This window comes from Anguilla anguilla, chromosome 15 (assembly GCF_013347855.1).
Source record: "Anguilla anguilla isolate fAngAng1 chromosome 15, fAngAng1.pri, whole genome shotgun sequence".
NCBI classification, from domain to species: Eukaryota; Metazoa; Chordata; class Actinopteri; order Anguilliformes; family Anguillidae; genus Anguilla; species Anguilla anguilla.
In genome coordinates, this window is record NC_049215.1 from 23,448,407 (window position 1) to 23,467,667 (window position 19,261).

General features: G+C 41.8%; 1 protein-coding gene across 6 annotated transcripts in view; it reads right to left on the reverse strand.

The window, feature by feature from the left end:
- Window positions 1–47: 47 nt before the first annotated feature.
- Window positions 48–19,261, reverse strand: part of mlphb (melanophilin b) — a 34,475-nt gene continuing 15,261 nt past the window's right edge. For 3 of the 6 annotated variants that reach the window (XM_035394723.1, XM_035394724.1, XM_035394725.1), the window contains exons 5-15: window positions 17,851–17,892; window positions 17,053–17,114; window positions 14,632–14,724; window positions 11,667–11,841; window positions 10,390–10,595; window positions 7,259–7,342; window positions 6,074–6,316; window positions 4,420–4,581; window positions 3,578–3,649; window positions 2,928–2,976; window positions 1,936–2,396 (exon numbers count right to left, since the gene is read on the reverse strand). In XM_035394723.1, the coding sequence (XP_035250614.1) occupies window positions 2,095–2,396; window positions 2,928–2,976; window positions 3,578–3,649; window positions 4,420–4,581; window positions 6,074–6,316; window positions 7,259–7,342; window positions 10,390–10,595; window positions 11,667–11,841; window positions 14,632–14,724; window positions 17,053–17,114; window positions 17,851–17,892 (1,490 nt within the window). In that variant the 3' untranslated portion in view covers window positions 1,936–2,094. The other 3 variants (XM_035394727.1, XM_035394728.1, XM_035394726.1) reach the window with 3 other exon arrangements.

Sequence of the window (19,261 nt, forward strand, 5' to 3'; positions counted from 1 at the left end):
TGGAATACATTTTTGAATACATAAAACATTAAAAAAACTAAAACAGCTTTTGCGTTAATCTTTTTATTCATACAATCCAACCTTGGGACATGAACATTAATTAACAAACACAAGCAGACATTGCTCTTTTTACAGGCCACTGTATTGAAGACCGGCCTGAGACGAGAATAGATAAAGGAGTGGATTCAGTTACTCACTAATAAATTTAAAATATGGCTAGTCACTGTAACATCATTCTGTTTACAGCTTTTAACTGAAAGCTAAATGAAAAGGGAACTGGAGACAAGGAAAAAATCTAACATCATATATTTTGATGAGCTTTTCAGGTACAATCTATATATAAATATTCATAATACAGAGGAATATATTATTTAAATGTACATCAATGCCATCCTGAATTGGGAAGCAGATTAGTCTCTTAAACTAGCAAGAATAAAATAAAATATGACTCTAAATTGATTATTGTACTATGCCAATGAAAGCCGAGCGGGCAAAACTAAACATTTTTGCTAACTTCAGCATGCTGATGTTTTTAGCCCCAGATTTGAAAAAAAAAAAAAAAAAAAAAGGTCACCTGACAAATGAGACATAACACAGATCTACTTATCACCACAGTTTGAACAGCAGTTATTACATGAAAAAGGGTCAGTAACCTGAACACTGTCATAAACAAATGCGAGCTTGGGAGTTGATGAGCAAAAGGCAGGGTGGCTGCAGACCGCGCAGACCTTCAGTGCGGAATAACAGTTTGATGGGAGTGAATGCTTTCAAGTGTTCTTGCGCAGGAAGCCAGCAGCAGGTACCAAGCAAATAACTTAAGAAGGATTTGATCCTGAGGATTTACTGCACATATAATTAAATATCTTCATGATCCAATTAACATAAAACCCCCTTAGGATGTGAAAACCTAACATCACCATCAAACATTTTTATGAAACATCAAAAAAGGGAAAGATAATGCTAGCAAGCTACATATTTACTATTATTGTCGTAACTTTAACACAGCTGGAAACACACCAGGTATTTGGAAGAGGAGTAATGCATGGCAGGGCTAATTCAGTTACAAAGGGTCTTCTTTGTAAGCTGCTTTATACATAATTCACCATTATCTATCCCCGTTTATTGGTTGCAGGAGGTGCTGGAGCCTATCCCAGCATGCATTGGGTGAGAGCCTGGACAGTTTGCCAGTCCATCTCCGAGCATGCACACCACTCACTCACACATATTAGGTCACAATTTAGACTCTCAAATTAGCCTAACCACTAACCTGCCCGGAGGAAACACAAGGAATTAAAGATCCACACAGAAATGCTCAACCGAGATTCGAACCATAGACCTTCTTACTGTGAGGCAACAATGCAACCCACTGCACTACTGCGCCAGTTAAATCTGGGAGAAATGTATATACCATAAATCTAGATGGAGGTAATGATCTAACATGTATGTAATAAAAATAAGAATTAGAATTAGAATTTTCCTGAATTAATGCTGCATACACATCTTCACTTATCTTTACAGTATAAGGATTGGCTGACATAGGTGACTGAGGAAAAGGGATGTCATTTCAGGAATTAAAGATCATTTGACTGTGCAGCATCAGTGAGTATGTAATACCTTGAATACAGTCTCAACCTGGCTTACCTGTCTGACTGTACAATGACGCATAAAACAATGGCTATAGAATTTCAGGTCTAGACATTCAATCGTTTACATGTTTAAAGACTCCACAGTAATACGCCTAACTGTAATATATTGGATGGCTCCTTGTTGGGAAAAGGAGGTCATGTGTCCAGCCAGCTGGTCAGAGAGAGGCTGCAGGCTGCTTCATGGCTCTTCTGTTGGTACTGGGGATATGTGTCCTTGCAGGAGAGCAAGGGTCACTCACATCATTGTCTGTTTCCTCACAGAGCCTGAGCCAATACCGGTTTCTGGTGGAGGGAAAGAAATAATTACAATTACAAGACATATCTGGAAACTTAAATGATTTATTTCTTCACGTTTCCAGTAACTGCATCAGCCCCATAAGAGTAAGGAATGGCAGGATTGGTGTGTAAAGAGAGTAGGACTCTAAAATCATCTTCAATGAGGAAGAGTTTACGACAAGCAAGAACTGAGGTTCCACAGGATGGGGAAAGAGTTAGGGACACTTGAAGAAGGAAAGACCGCCGCAAAGCGTGATCTGCGCCAATGCACAACGGGAACTCCCGCCACCAGCCACCAATAAACGGCCACGTCATCACAGACACAGACACCACCCAGCCTATCACGGTCCACAAATCGTTGTGATGTCAGAGCCCCTACCGCGCTGGTTGCTTTAGGCTTGTCTTTGGCCACCGGGTTCCTTTGGGTCAGAGAACCTCGGTAGATGGAATTTCGCATGAACAGATCAGCTTGTCCTGGGGGGAGATCATTCAGCGCAATCTGATACGAGGCTCTATTCCACACTGACCCCTCAGCTGGTGGGGTTGTGTGCACCCCTGCCCACCCCGACACTCAAGACAGCCAAAATAATGACCAGCCCTATTTTCTATGCACCAAATCAGCTCAAAATGAATTCATGCTTTACACTGTAAATACCACGTGTCATATCATTTCTTGATCTTGTCTATTAAATGTTTACATCAGTTCTTCTGTCAAGCCTTCTTCATATTGTTAAAATCCCAGATTCCCAGGATGAAAGTGCCTAATACTCAGAGGAACAGGAAACGCTAAGGATTAATATCAACATGAGACGTTTCTCCTTCTGCAATGTTTCAGAAGAATTCTGACTCATTACCACATAATCCAGAGGAATGTTGACAGCATGTGGAGCCAGCCACATCTTTACTTACTTACCCTGTAACTTTAGTTCTACAGGCTGCCTGTTTACACATAAATGAAGGATGTGGTGTTACTAGGAGCCAGTGTGTAAGCACTTCGGGACTTACTCAAAGGGAAGTCATGTGGTGCCTTTCTTCTCTGGTGTGGTCCTGATGGCTGAAAAGACAGGTAAAGACACTGGAATGAGGACAGGACACACATAAACTACAACCAGTGAGGAGAGGCATGCAAATAGTTACCATTCATCACACGTCATCACAAGTTCCAGGGAACACAACTAGATTGCACCAAAAAGATTTCTTTTAGCACTTTGTCTTTACTATTTGCATCACCACAAGAAGAAAAAAATAAATACACTCAAATGCCAGGTACACACTTTGTTATATAGATACTTTGGAGTATTCATGTGTGGTTACATTAGATGTGATTAAGCCTCTTTGGTAAAACTGAGGGGAAAACAGGCTCAAGCAGAGCAGTTCAAGAGTTTTTTTGTGTGGTACTTTCTATGTAACTGCTCCACTGGCACAACTGTACAGTCGCTTTCCAAACAGTGTGTGTGTGTGTGAGTGTGTGTGTTTACGGGGTAGAGGTGGGTTTAGTGTCGCAAGACTTAAAAAAACAAAAGTTGTATGGAGCACCTTTCGGGCCTCACTTCAGCTAAGGTACTAAAACATCAAAGGAAGAGTCACAAATCCACTGAAAGTGAAGGAGGCGTCAGGAAAGGTGGTGAAGGACTTCCCCACAGCCCTGAACTCACCCTCTTCTTGGACTTCTCTACAGACATCCCAGCAGCACTCAGAGCAGCGATCCGGTTCTCTATGTCTGACACCTACGAGAAACAGAAAGAACGAAGGCTTTAATGGGAAAGCTAGTGAGGTTTACCTCCAGTGGCCGACTGGTGTAGTCAGTCACTGCCTTCAGCCACTTCCTGTACGTTCAATTCCAGGAGAGCCAGTGCATGTAAGTGAGTGTATATGTGCATGTGTCCTGCTTTGTATTTCTGAACAATTACTCTGGGTTTGCCGTAGCCAGTGTAATTAGTTCAGCCTTTCCCAAAGCAGTAAAATGTTTATGTGCATTTATCTTCTGCAATGCATGGTTTTAATTTAAATACAGCCAAGCTAATACCATTTAATGATTTAACAACTGCTCTAATGAAGAAATTAAGAGCAGACACTGGAGAAAAAACCAGTATGTGCACTCACACACGTGCACACATGCACGCACACACTCTTGCTCTCACAGACATGCACATGCATTGCAAGCTTCTGTGTGAATTTTGACTGGTTTAGATTTTTTAGTAAAGAGTAAATTTTGATTTGCTACATGCTGTATGCTTGCTATATGCTGTTCATTCAATTTAAAATTTGGATAAGTCCCTTTTTCTCAAAACTGTATTCTGCACCCGACCTAATAATTTAATCCAATTTGGAAATCTGCACCTGCATAAAACCATTATTTCTCAGTGGGCAATACGTCCACATAATAGCCTATATGCTACAGAAAAAAATGGCATAAAATAGACTACTCCGCAGATTTTCAGTCAGCCTGCGCATCACTAACGGCTATGCACAGGGTAGGGAAGCCCCGCTTCTTTACCTCACTCTCTGTGTTGTGGACCTTTGCAGCTGCCCAAGCCACCTTGTCCTCCAGCTCGGACAGCTCGGAGTCAGTGGTACCACTGTAGGCACTCTTAGTGGCCTCGCCCAGTGCTCTCTGCTTCTTCTCCAGGGTGTAGGGCTTGCCCGCTGATGTATAGACCTTCAACAAAGAGGGGGCAGGCAAAGCACACTTCCACCTGGACATGTCACATCAACTTCAATGTCCCATTGATTATAGGGTGACCCTATTTACTGCAAATTACACATTTGTGTTTCCGAAAAAAATTCAAGTTAATTGTCAAGTGTGAAGGCAAATCCGCTCCGTGGTGGGATCTGAGACCATAACCCTCGAGTCCATTTTGAACCTGGCACATCCCTAAAGCCAATATAATAATATCATTATTATAAATGATATGTGATGCATATTACAAATGTACTTAAATAAAATAATGTTATAATATCATATTCAAATACTTGTAGCATTCAAATTCAAGACTTTATATTTGAATATTATTTTTTAAAGATTACTTATTTTACTTTTTAATATTAAAATAATACAAGTTGTTAAATATTCATATAAAAAAATACTGCTCACAGTTTTTTAATGGCAAAAAGGCATTAAAACCTTTTTATGGGGTGGGCACTCAGTTTTTTCTCTTTGCTTGCTATATTTCTTTCCTTTTAAAAACCTAACCGTGAAAAAATCAATAGGGTGTTCTTTAATCCAGGTAGGAAAACAAGCCCATTAAGACAACAACTTCTCTCAGGCCTTCTGTTCCAAAGTAATAGGATGAGTCCTTTGCAAAGTGACTATTCAGCAAGCTTTCTGGAGAGGAGTGAATAGGATGCTCTAAATGTAGATTCTTTAGAGACAGACTGAGCCTCATTCATTTGTGCAGATTTTCATGACCATGGGATGCACTGCAATTCATTCGGTTTTCATAGGGCATCACCGCACGGTCACCTGCTTACTTTCCCTGTCAGAAAAGCGTCTGCTTTCATCCAAGTGCAACTCAGAACACACCAATCGATTGAACGCCAATTATTTTGAGATACTATTAGGTATTTTATTGGGGACAGAGACAGCCATTTTGTCTTTCCAGACCCAAAATGCATTTTTTTTTCAAAAAAAAAAAAAAAACGTAACCATTTCTATTCTTGAGAATACAATGACTTCTGTAAGTCCAATAAGAGCATCTGCAAAATGATTGTAATGTAGAATGTAATTTATTTAGTTTTTGGCTATTTTCCCTGTCCAGTATGAATTTTATTTTTGAAGACATGCTGTCCTACCGGCACCCAGGGACGTACTGAAGTGTGTGCACTCCTCTGTTGTGCTTGCATGAGAACTACACATTACTTTAAATCCTACACTCTACACAGTACTCCAGGACGTAGCAAACACCAATCAGAAGAGAACTGATTGATAGCAACTGGTAGGTGGCGGGCATATGGAATTTTTTCTGAGTGGAACTAATGAAGCAGAGGGGAGAGGGGATAAATGGTCTTTGAAAATGTATTACAAAAGGAATGAATTCCTGGTTAGAGAATATAGATGTGAAGCACAAACTGCTATAGCGATTTTGGGAAATCCTGTTTGACTTCTGATGAGAGGATATCACCGTGATGCTGGGGCAGGGGACAGCACCCACCTTATGTGCTTCAGATGGAAGCTCATCGCTGGAGGAGCTCAGAATGGCTGGCTGGAGAGGGGGCCCGGTGGGGAGCGCATTCCCCCGAGCAGCACTCTTTGCTGGGGTCTCCTTGGGCCCCGGGGCCTTCTTGGCTTCCTCATCGTCAGACGAGAGGCCCTTGTCGCTGATGTTGCCCGTCAGCTCGTCCAGCTTCCTCCTCAGTTTCCTCTCCTCCAGCTCTGCCTCTGACAGACTGGCAGGCTGCGGAAGAGAACAGGATCAAGGCGGGGTCAACAGTCAGGGCAGGGGGAGGGACATGGCCCAGGCACCGTTTGGGCCAGGCCACCCCTGGGACCAATGGTTAAGGACCACTCCAGGCTTTTAACCAGAAGTTGTGAGGCTTGACTCCCAGGTGGGGCACTGCTGTTGTACCCTTGAGTTAAAATCCAGCTGCATAAATGGAAAACTGTGTGAAATATAATGTGTAATATAGGTTGCCTTGCATGAGGACGGCTGCCAGGAAAATAAATAATGTAAAGTTAAATAGTACGAGTGCCAGCTTAAAACAATGCGTCACCTTTTCTGTACAAGGGAAGAGTTGAAACTGGAGACAAAAAATATATAAATATTTTATTTATGCACTGAGCATCAGAGGCAATTTTAATTGTGTTCGTCTGGGCTGGTAAATTAAAAAAACTCATGGATTTGCTCTGCTGCTGAACCAGAAAAGACATTCCTTCCTCTCTGCCCCACTCTGTGATTTAAGATGAGGAAAATGGCTGAAATGTTGCCTCCAGAAAACACTGAGAGGCTCCTTTTGATGCAACTACCGTTTGACTTTTTCCCCCACATAGAAATATCAACAGCAATATCAACCCTGAAGTAAAATTTTTAAACCACTGGTAAACTTGAGAATAAGGCAAAAATGAAAATATATAACCACATTATACTTCTCTACATTCCTTTATGGTATTTTAGCTGGTCACCCATTGCTCATTCTTTATAGAACATTTACTAACTTGTGCTAATGTTGGCTAACCATCGTCACTGCAAGGCTTATTATTGAAGCTTATTGCCTCCTGAGTATCCATTCACAATCTCTATGCATAATGAGTTGCAATGCATTCATCAGTGAGCTTCTAACTACGTAAGAAGGCCCAATACAGTGTGACGCAGTTGTCATTGGTAATCCTGGGCTTTTACCTGCTCTGGTGGTATGGTCATTTTCTGCTCCAGGCGATTAAGAAGGCTTTCAATGGCAGACATGCGCTTGTTCAACTCATTGATCTACAGCAGAGCCAATGGGGAGGCAAGAAAGGAAGAAACAAAAGACAGAAAGAGAAAAACAGTGAGGCCCGCAACCAAGAAGGAAAGACTACCTCAGAACGCTGTGAGAGAGAGAGAGGCCTTTGAATTTCTTCATCATTATTATTTTTTACAAAGTATAATGTATGAGTTTCCGAGTACCAATCTTTACATTAGCTTCTTTTAACTGGTAACCAAAAACTACATTTTAATGGTCAAATATATCTATGTATCGAGGCCTGTCACACTATAAGCATATCACTAACGCTGTCAACAAGGCAGAATTACAGAATATACAGATATTATTATAGAAGCTTTTTGAGCTGATCACTGGGAAGCTGTTTTGACTGAACAAATAATTGGAATCCAAAGTGTTACACATCCTGAACAAGTTCCTGTCACACAGAGAGAGAGACAGAGAGAGAGTGGGAGAGGAATATCCAAACACCATTGATCAATTTAGAAAGCATTTACAGCATGTCCATTACAATTTTGGAGAGAGAAAGAGATGAGCAGGAACAACACAGAATGCAGGAAAACCGATCTTCCCCATTTCCTTTTATCCACACGTGTCATAATAAGTATCACATGGAAGAATTGCACCCCACAAAGTAGTGATATAACTGCTGCAGTGTGTCGTTGATTAAACTTACCTTCATAGCATGGAAACAGCTGGCTTTTATTCCCTGACTGTAGAACTGATGTTCCTTTTAAAAGAACTAGAGAACTTTTGAAAGTTTTAACTGTCAGTTGGAAAACCACTTTTCAGGAACATCAATTCCCTACTACTTATTAATAGACCATGGAATGAGAAATATCACCCCTGCAAAATTGTGCTTATGGCTGATATTAATCAAGCCGCTTTTTCTCTCGTTTCCTACCACAACAGATTTATTATCTCTGAAAAGTTTTTCAAGACCGGTTGATTGATTTATATTGGTGTTTCAATAGACAGTAAAATGTTTGAAAGCAATATATTATAGGCCAAGACAGAAAATGTATTTAACATGACATCAAGATGGAGGTGAAGACTACGTGGATTTAACATGCATTAGCACAGAATGTGCAGTATAGGGCCTGATTTTCTCTGGATCAATGCTATGCACACTTCTTCACAGATTGGCTGACATAAAGTGAACACCAAATAAAGATGACCAAAAAAGGGCTAAAATAAACAAGATGGGTAATGAGCTATATATTATACTACTACAAATGCTCAGAGAAAAAAGTGTTTTTAAACAAGTAATAATTTTATTTCTCAAAAAGATATGTGGATTGGTTGGGTTTGATGTTGGCAGAAGAATGCTGGTCGAAAAGGAATTCAAGTAGTGAAAAATGGTGGCGGATGTTTGATATCAAGGGGTTGTTTTACATCTACTGTTTGTGAAGCTCTAGTCAAGGTCACTGAAACATGAACTCCAGCAAGCACAAAGACATTTTGGCAAAAAGCTTGGTATTCCTGTGAATTATTCTTTCAAGCTTGTGTTTTCAAATCCACTGACAACCCTGCAGCTGCTGCATATTTGTCTCAAAAACACTATTCCTGAGCCAGCTAAGCCTCCTCTTTGTGTCATGGTCTTTGGCCCTGCTGGAACTTCTTGGTTGCTAAGCAGCGGAAAAACATGGCCATTATAACACAACATGGAAGGGCTTGAAATGAAGACCCACAAAGACAGGAGTCACGGAAATAATACCCAACCTGATAGACAGAGTGACAGACACAAGCCACACTGTACTGTACAGTGGCCAGACACAGACGAACAGAAACATCTTACTGTAAAGACATCTGGCCCAATCCCCCCTTCCTATCCACTCCTCCTCATCAGACAAGAGAGAATGCACCCAGACTGATCTAACAGCTGTCTCCACCACTGCCAATATCTGAATCCCAGAAGGCATTGCTTCAGAGCTCAGTTTTGGAGAAGAAGGTAGGGGTGTGGTGGGGGAAAAGGGGGTGGGGGGGGGGGGGGGGGGGTGGGCTGGGGTTGTGTGGGAGACCTAGATTTGGAACTCAGCTGAAGTCCAGAGGTTCTTTTATGGTTCAGGATGCTCCACCCATGTCAGGAATCAAAGAAAGTAAAATGTATCTGAGGTTGCCTTTCTGCTTCATGCCCCAATCCATATTTTACTCATAAATAAAGTGTGAATACAATACACACACACACGCGTGCGCACACACACACACAGACACACATTCTTTTACATATACATGAATATGCTCTGGATTGCAAGGTGGGTAACAGTCAGTTTTACCCCATAGTCAAATAAAACTTATTCAAGCAATGAAACAATATGTTTTCCACAACCACAACAAGTAATTGCATGATTATAGGGATAGAAATCACAAATGAATGAGTCACCTCCTTGCTATGCCCCAGTACTCCTTAATTTATGAAGTAAGAAACATACAGATGCTTATTATTGAATAGCTTGTTGTCTGTGAAGTGGGCTCTCAAAATTGTATTAATTTTCAGAAAACATTTACAATGAAAACCATAATTATAACCTTACTGCCTGTATTAGCTATTCTGCAGGAAATGAGAGAATTTTATTCAGGCCTTGCACAAGGTTCATTTTAACAGGAGGACCCAAAAACCAAAATAAATTAACAATATAACAAAGAACTAAAGTGAAAAGTGGAGATAAGTATTTCAATTATTTTCTAATCATTCATCTCTCCTTAAGTGTCCGTACATCATTCCACCAGAACTAAAGCATGACCCAGAGACACAACAACACAATCAACACCAAACCCATTTAGCATGAATGTTTCTTTTAGCTGCGCTGTAACTTTTTTTTTTTACAAAGTAGCTAATAAAGGACAAAATGAATAAACGTAACTTAAAAACACTGGTAATAATAATAATAATAATAATAATAGAGGGTGGTCTTCCTTTCAGACCATGCAGAAAACTGTGCACTGATGGGGACACTGTTCTGTAGGAGAGAGCGTTCTGGGATGCTATTTCAATCTGAGACCCTCACTCAAGGTGGTCATTACAGATGCTCTACCACACAGCCGCACGTACCTGGGGCGGGGCCTGGTGGACGTTCTCCTGGGAGGAGGCGTGGCTTCGGCGGCGGGGGGGCAACTGGTAGAGGGGGGCCCGCTGGCCCTCCTCTTCTTCGGAGGAGTCCATGTCATGGTAGTAGTGGCGCTGTGGGCCGTTGGGGGGGATGATCTTGGACAGGGAGCGTGAGCGCATCATCCTGTGCTCACTGAACTGCCCATCATCTGAGGAGGGGACAGGAGAGGACGAGGATGGTAGCAAAATCTGGATTTTAATAATCTTTCTTAAGGAGTGATAGATAACGGATTGAGCTTGTAGGCTACTAGTAACTAGTAGGTTACCCGTAGGTCATGTGTTTGATGCCCAGGTGAGTCACTGCTGCTGTAACCATAAGAACAAGAGAGGATTGTAGGGGCCAGAACCATAGAATTGTGTGCACTACTGAAAGCCGTCTCTCTGACCGTCAAAGCAGAGATGTTTTCATTTTACAGATCTTCAGTGAAAATATTCAGTGAGGGGTAAGATCAAGCACAATCCTACTACAGTAATGAAGTAGAAAGGATGGCAGAAATGCATCTATAGCAACCAAACAACCATCTGGTTGCTATAGAGAATCTGTTTAAAAACAGCTAAAAGAACAAACTAGGGGAACAAAAACTGAAGCCATCTTATCTAAACCAGCTCCAACATTCCTCTCTCCCTGTCCATCTTATGCTCCCAGCATTTAGGAGAGATAAGGAGGGGCCCAAAGAGGTACCAGTACACTTGCTAACCATGCTCACTCAGACAAGGGAATAACTAATGAGAGAAAGTGACACTGTGTTAAACTGATGAAGAGATACTCAATCAGTCACTGAAAATAGGTCAGGATGACCCATTCAGCTTTGCAAGTAAATGTGCATTTCAGCTTCAACCAGATGGGCAGGAAATAATAATTTAGCGACTGTATTTGAGTGCGTGTGTGATCGTGTGCACGTGTCTGTGTTTATGCATATTTGTGGTCATTTGCACATGTTGATTTATGTGTTTGTATATATGTGTTTATTTGTGTGTATTTTGTATTCCTGTTCATGCGTGTGGTTTTGTGTGTGTATGTGCATTTCTATCAGTGTGTTTATGGATATGTATGTGTTTACATGTGTTTATGTGTGTTTCAGTCAGTGTTTATATATATGATTTTTAAGCATGTATACCCAATGAGAAGGCTTGTATTTAAGCATGTACATCCCATGTGGAGGTGCGTATGTGTGTACAGTACATCCCATGTGACAGTGTGCAGGTCATGTGATCCTCACCAGAGCGCGAGGCTTTTTCCAGACTCTTGCGGCGATGGACGTGCAGGTGCACCTCCGTGTTGAACTGGCGGTCGTGACCGGCCTGCTCTTCCAGGATCTGCTGGAACACGGACGCCACATCGGCCTCCGCCATCATCGACCTGCGCCGGGTCATGCCCTCCAGGCTTCCCGGGTACTGTGGAAACAAGAGCGCTCTACACACAGAATCTTCCCACAATGCCCAGCTGGCCTGCCATGGCCACGCCAGAAAATACTTTTTCCCAGCACATTCGCCAAGCGTCCTCAGGCATTGTGAATCACGGCATGCGTTACAGCTGAAAGCAGAATTGCAGGTTAAAGAGCAAACCGGAGAGGGAAAGGAGAGACAAGGTCAGGGAATATGCTGTCGCCTGTTCTCACTAATGTGTGAGCGTGTGAGAGTTTGATGGCCAGGTTTTTATGGGGAAAAAAAGGGAAAGTAGATGATCTGGACACCAAATGTTCTGGAATTTAGCTGTGTTACCCTGTGACGCACTGATCACAGGGCGGTGTGGCTGGTACCACTCCAGAGCTCTATTGTCACGTGTCAAATTAAAGTACTGAGCACTGCAAAGCCGCCTAAATGACCTGCCTTCTACAGAAGCTTTCTGGAATAGGCGGCCATGTTTTTCCCATGGTTCCTTCATCCACTTGTGTTTGTCAGAAGGAAAACACATGAAACTCTTCTGTGTGTTTGTGTGTGTGTGTGCGTGTGTGTATATATACAGTGCAATATATAATAAATAATTGTTATTAAAAGGTAAACAATCAGAGTTTCAGTGTTGTATCGCAGGTGAGGGTGGTGGTGGGTGAAGGTGACGTGGTTTGTGGCTGAAAGCAATGGGGGTGGGCTGTGAGGGTGAATTTAAAACACATGCAAAGAAAGAGGGGGAATGCATTAGACGTTGTTGAGGAGGTGAAACCTGATAGCATCTTCAAGAGTGGTACAAAAGACTCCACCGCTCTCTGCGCCGATGGGCAGGGGGGTGGGTGGTTGCCGGTTGCCATAGTAATGCCCACAACAGCAGCAGGTCAGGTTTTGAAAAGAAGTGTATGAGAGGACTTCAAACACATCTTTTTTTTTTCACCTTAAGTACCTTTTTAATGGTTTTGGTCCAAAATACATGCTGGTGTCACATGTCAGTATCACCAGACAGAAATTTATAGTAATTAACAATACCAAATTACCAGTTGGAAGGGTGTTCAGGATTAAATACTCTAGCATACTGACATTAAGATACATAAACTTCAGCAGTGTTGGGCAAGCTACTTGGGAAATGTAGCAAGCTAAGCTACCGATTACTTACCAAAAAACATAACTCAGCTGCATGAAAGGCATTGCTTAGAGGAATTTAGCAGGACATGCAACACGCTACATGGCAAAATTAATTTGCTACACTGAAGATACTTCATGCCAAATGTAGTCTTTGAGGTAAATAAATACATTTATATATAAAATGCCACTTAAACAAATTGGTCTAATAAGTACATGGCTGAGTCTTTTTGTGTTGTTGCTGGTAGATATTTTTCCACTTGTCTTTAAGGACTGATTCCTGATCAGCACTGTGGCGCTGTCTCCATAGCCTTGATATGCATCAGCTCAGAATGCTGATTCAGAATCAGTCCTGAAAAGACAAGTGAAATAAAAGTTTTTGTTTCTGCTTAACTGGGCTGGGTGGATACTTAAGGTTTGAGTAGTGTAGCTGGCAAACAATTTGTTTTTGAAAGTTCTGCATGACTTGACCGTCACACTGTATCGCTGAATAAAATTATTATTTTTGTGTTTGAATCTGGGAAATACTTGGGAAAATGAAACAAATATATTTTTTGTGGATGCTACTAGGCTGCTTGATCAATAAAAAAGTTTCACTACCGAAAAGCTATTTGATATGGAAAATAATGATGCTACCACCATGCTAATGGAATATGTAGTTAAACTAGCAGCTTTGCTACTGCCCAACAATGGAATTCAGTCCTGCAAAAAACACGTTTAGCACTGATTCATTACTACTCAATATTATATCAGGTTTAGCCTCCTTCTCAGCATTAGGGAAAAACAGAGGAACTGAAAAGATTGTATGTAGCTCATCCCTAGGGTTCACTTACAGGTCAACATCTCAGAATGAGGTTCTCCTGAAATCCACAGGAAAAAAAAAAAGCCAGATGGAATGTGCTCTGAAGTGCTGTCCTGAGAAATTCATATGCTGGATTTCATTAGCAGCTCCTCACACTCAAAATGCATTAAGGCACACAAGCAGTTTTACTCCCAGTTGCTGGCCCGTGAGCTTGGCCTGCCTCCTTCAAACATTTTTTTTCCTGGAGATTGCCTGTTGATTAGCTTTTGTCTTAAATTGAAGAAGCAAGCACTTGATTCCCTTCGCCTTATTTCCAGAGGGTACTGTACGTCAATCTCTTTTACTCAGAACACAATCAACGAGATTGCAAGGCTAGGCAAACAGATAGGCATCATCCACTTTGTCATACTCAATTTCTGGAGACCTGCCATCCTGTCTCTATGGCAGCGATGCATGACATCAGCTGTTCTGTTTAGGATTTCATGCCAACTCATGTTTTTGATTCACTGAAACAGCCAAATCATATATTCCATCTGACATACATATATACAATTGTGAATAAAGGTGTGAGCTACAGCTATAGGCCTCACGTGTGTCCTAGGTGAGAAGGTTTTGCTGTTGTCTGGTCAGAACCAACACTGGTGTGTACAGCTGTTTGGAAATGCAAGCCAGAATAATTGTAATAAAAATCGGTGTACACACGGACTCTCCTGGAACGAGTTGTAAATCCCTTGCCCAACAATGCAGTTACATTTCCCCTAAGGTACAGAGTGAGCTGAGCCAACATTCTTTGGTTCCTCTGTCTGATGGGATAGAGAGGGAGGGGGTAGGGGAGGGGTTAGCGGAGGGATTAGGCCTTGTGTGGCCGGTACCTGAAGGGACTGGCGGCGAGAGTGAGTGGCGTACTCATTGTCCAGATCGAAATCGAGGGGGTGAACGGAAAGCAGACGCTTGGTCTTTCGTATCTTAAAGGGCATTGAGACAGAGACACAGTCACCAGGGAACAAAGCTGATTGGGGCCCCATTTGGACTACGTCTGTGCTGCAGAAACCCACTGACGGCCCTGAAACTCTAACACTCAGGAGCCAAGGCAAGGTTTACATGTAGGTACATGCAGGGATTTATAAATAATACACAAGCCATGACATGCCATGCATAAAATTTGGGGCTTAATTCAATTTCAATTGGGTGGTTTCAGGGAATAAAAATCTAACTGAAATTCAAATCACAAATCAAAAAGTGCCAATAATTTTCTATGAAGGTTTTTCAACTAATTAACTGAATTTAAATTAATTTCCTGAATTGACTCAGGAGTGGTTGAAATGGAACTGACTCTAACCTGTTATACATAAATGAGAATATGTGGCATTGCAGAAGCGGTTGATGGTTATGCAGACATAATATTAAGTACAAATATGGCCTGTTCATGGTCCAAATCAGAATAGAAAACTTGTTGGATGCACAGACATTTACGTATATCAAGTATAAATATGGCCTGTTCACGGGCCACATCAGAATAGAAAATCTATGTCCACATTTGAATAACCGAGAAATACTGTACCTTTGAATGTTGACCATGTTGAATCAAAATTTTTTTACACCAGGACATTTTAGACAGTGTTAAAATGATACACTGGGCCCAGTCATCTAAGGTAATATAACCATTTCTGATGCAGGGACCTCGAACATACCAATTTGGACAATATACAAATTACATATATGAAAGCGTCAACACTGTACTGTACCCAATTCTGTCATAGTATATTGCATATGCCTTATGATTTTAACCATTTTACCAAGCACGTTTTTTTCCCTTAAACTAAAATTTGGTGGAACAATCAGTTTAAACTAACCTCGGCTCTTGAAGATTAGGTTTCAAAGAAGTGATGAGGGCAATCTCAACAAGCAGAAGTACAGTCACACAGGGTCAGTATTGCCAAATGCACTCACACAGGCACAGATTTTGGCAAAGAGATCTTGGACAATCATTATGCATTAAGCAGTCACTGAAAAAAATGTTTTGCAATATGGGATAGTCCTGCCAGAATAAATTGCATTGTCAGCATCTTTCCATGAAAGCCTTTCAATTTGCCTTGGATGAGAGCTTCTACCAAAGAACTGAATGATAATTAAAATAACATGAAGCTATACTCATATCATACTTATGCAGTTTTGTAACTTCTGTGAGTGACCTGTAGTACACCACCAGGGGGCACTTTCTGAAGGAGAAGTTTGACACGAGGGCAGTGTGTTAAGTTGTTGACCTCCTCCTACAGAGCCTGCATCATACTTTCTGTTATTCTGTGGGCTTGGTGTATCTACCTCTACAACAGACCTATTATATATTTATGAGAGAAAGCAGTGTCTTACTGTATGCCCCCATCAAAACCAATGTAATCGGAACATTTGTGTAACAAGACATACTGTATAACCATAAACATGCTAATATGGGAGCCTTATGAAGATGTTAACTTTTCCTTGATCTAATGAATTGAGCTGGCAAGCCACACCCGAGCGGCTAAAGACTCCAGTGACACAGACTTATGTAAATACTCATTTCCAAGACTTGCAACATTTCCTGGCAGAAGATAGATGTACTATTACTTCAGAAGGAGCTGAAACAGCCCCAAACTCTGAGTCGGTTATGAAGATAATTTCTAAGAATTAGTCGGATGTGAACTGGAACACGAGGGGCTTTGCAAATGGCTACGGGTGCTCACCAGAGGCGCATTCAACTAAACAAAACATTCTGAGCATTTGTTTGAGCCCTCTTCCTGTCGGCTGTCTGTTCATTGTGAAGATTTATTAAAATAAAAGGAGCTGAACACAGGCTGTCGAAGCTGCTTGAGGAGTTTAAATGGAATCCATCCACCCTTTTTCCCCCAATCCCATTTTGGTCATCAGTACAGCTGTGTGCACTTCTGTGCACACCCTAAGCCTACTTGATAGTGTGTTTCCAACTTGTTTGCTTTACTGCTGAGATGCTGCTGAGGAAACGTACTGCACTGACGTGATATTTTTTTTCAGCGTGGGTGTGACACAGAGCTTGGATGTTGAAAATAAGGGCAGGGGAGCTAGATAAAAAACACTCCACACCATTAGCAGACGGTTGCTCCTAATTCGTCAGGATTCCTAATGGAAGCCGTGAGGTTTCTGAACTGAATAAATCAGCAGAAAATAACATCCCTTTCCAGCGCATGGTCAAAAGACAATGAAGATGCAAGGCTGACGTGTTGACTAGGCTGAAAGAGGTTTCTGAAAAGGAGGGGTGTTTTCATTTCTTTCTTTTTTACCAGCCTGTATCTCTGCCCGTCTGAAGCGTCAATGTGGTCCTCGTCATGGCCATCGTACGCACCTGTGGAAGAAAAGGAAGACTGCATTAAAGAGCATTCACACATCCACGGCAAAAACTCCTTTCACTTTGCACATATTTGTTAGCCTCTTTGTCACTTTTCTTTCCCCTAATGATCTACAGCTCTTCTTCAGAGTAAATGATTGTGTAACAATCGGCATGGCAGCCAATCAGATGCTCTTTTTGGGTAAACTTAATGGGAACGAGCTTGTGTTTTTCCCCCCTTTTTCTCAAGGTTTGTCATGGATTATTTAGCCATGGTTGTTTGTCTGTAACCTAGTCTGATTGGCTCATGTCACTCTCAGTTCTGCTGCACATTTGATTATGATTTATGAATTAAGTTTGACTTTTTATTGACTTTTTAAGGCAAGTACTGAGTGCTCAGAGAATAGCTTTCAACAGATCTTGAGGGGTGTGGGGTGTGGAGGGGGGTAGTTGCTCTACCACCGTCTGAGTGGCCCAATTGTGATATTTAGCTTATGGGAACCCTGAAGAGGTTTGACCAACAAAAAAAAATGTTTTTTCTCATGGGACCAATTCCAAATACTTTGTGCAAGAAAACCAAATTATGGCAAAGCAATTGCCCCAAACAAACTGAACAAGAAAAGTATAGGGTACAGAATTGCTTCCAGAGAACACTGTCCTCTGTGAATGTAAATTCAGGCATGTGCAGACCTCCCCTTGGTTCCACTCGCTCCCTGACCATCCCCCGGATCTGTGATCTGCGGCCTGTACTCACCAAGCACGTCAGGCATGCTGTGCGTGTCTTCATCACGGGGACCTGGGAGAGTGAGCAAGAACGCACAAGTCCATTAAAAGCAGCTCAAGCACTCACAGTCGTATATCAAACACATACTCCGTTCAATAACACATTAACACATTACCAGCACAGGAGGGAGGCACAGAACTCCACTTTCTACAGACCATTGTACATTTTACTAATTGTACTAATACTACTACTACTACTACTACTAAATAGTAATAATAAAAATAATAATACTAACAATAATAATACAATTTTAGTAGTTTTCATATAACATCCACATGGGTGATTAGATCCAGACACAACAGACCTGGTGGGGGTGGAGAGCAAGGATTTTATTTGTTTGGGATGATGAAAGAGGGATGATAAAATTGAGAAAGCAATGCTTGGAACCTTGTCAGAAACCACTAAGCTTTGCAGTTAATGGAATTCAAGCCAAACTACGTCACTGCGTCAGGAACATCTCATCTGAAAGGATGCATGCATGTGCCTCCCACAGCACAGTATCCTCACAATAGTTCAGGAACATTGGCTCCTGACAGGAGAAGGTAAAGGTGGCAACTCAGGAGGCCTGCACTTATTTGGGTCAATCTCACTGACCAGGTGAGCTACAAGACATTTTGACAGCCAAAACATAATTCAAAGAAAATTCCACTTCCGTTCAATAGAATAGAGAAAGACCAATCACCAACTTTCCAAGTTATGAGTCATACTGCGGGTCGCACTGCAAGACAAGTCTTCTTTTGTAATAAGGCCCCACTCCCCACCCCAGAGAAAACAGTGCCCGCCTTTGGCTTGCCTGAGTCTCATGTCTCAATTTTTAACAGCCAAAGACCAAAAGAACTCTTTCTCTTTCTTTCTCTCACTTTCTTTTTCTCTCTCTTCTTATTTTAGAACTGCCAGCACATACACACACACACACACACACACACAAAAGCACATGCACACACAGCATTGTTTTTGGAGAAGCATGGCCAGAGGGGGCGGGAGGGGTGACCAATTCCAGGCGCTCAGTTGAGCATGTGACGGCTGTGATCACAAGGAGTTCTGCAGGCCTCGCCAGGGCTCTGTTTTACACCCTTGAGGGGCTCCCTGGTCTCCCGACGCGACCCTTGAGCACACGCATCAAACAGAATGGCTTCACACATACGGCTGTTCATACTGTATGTACCCCCATACGTCACTCACAAACAAAGACAAACAAAGAGAAACCCTCAGGCCTAGCTACAAGTGCCCAATCTCGCATGAATGGGCAAAAAATGGAAAAAGATCACATCCCTCTTTTTGATAAGGAAGAAGGAAATCTTCCACTGCAGCTGCAGGAAAGCACTTCCTGAGAGAGACTAAATTTAAATAAAAATTCAAGATGTGAGGTGCTGGAGCAGGC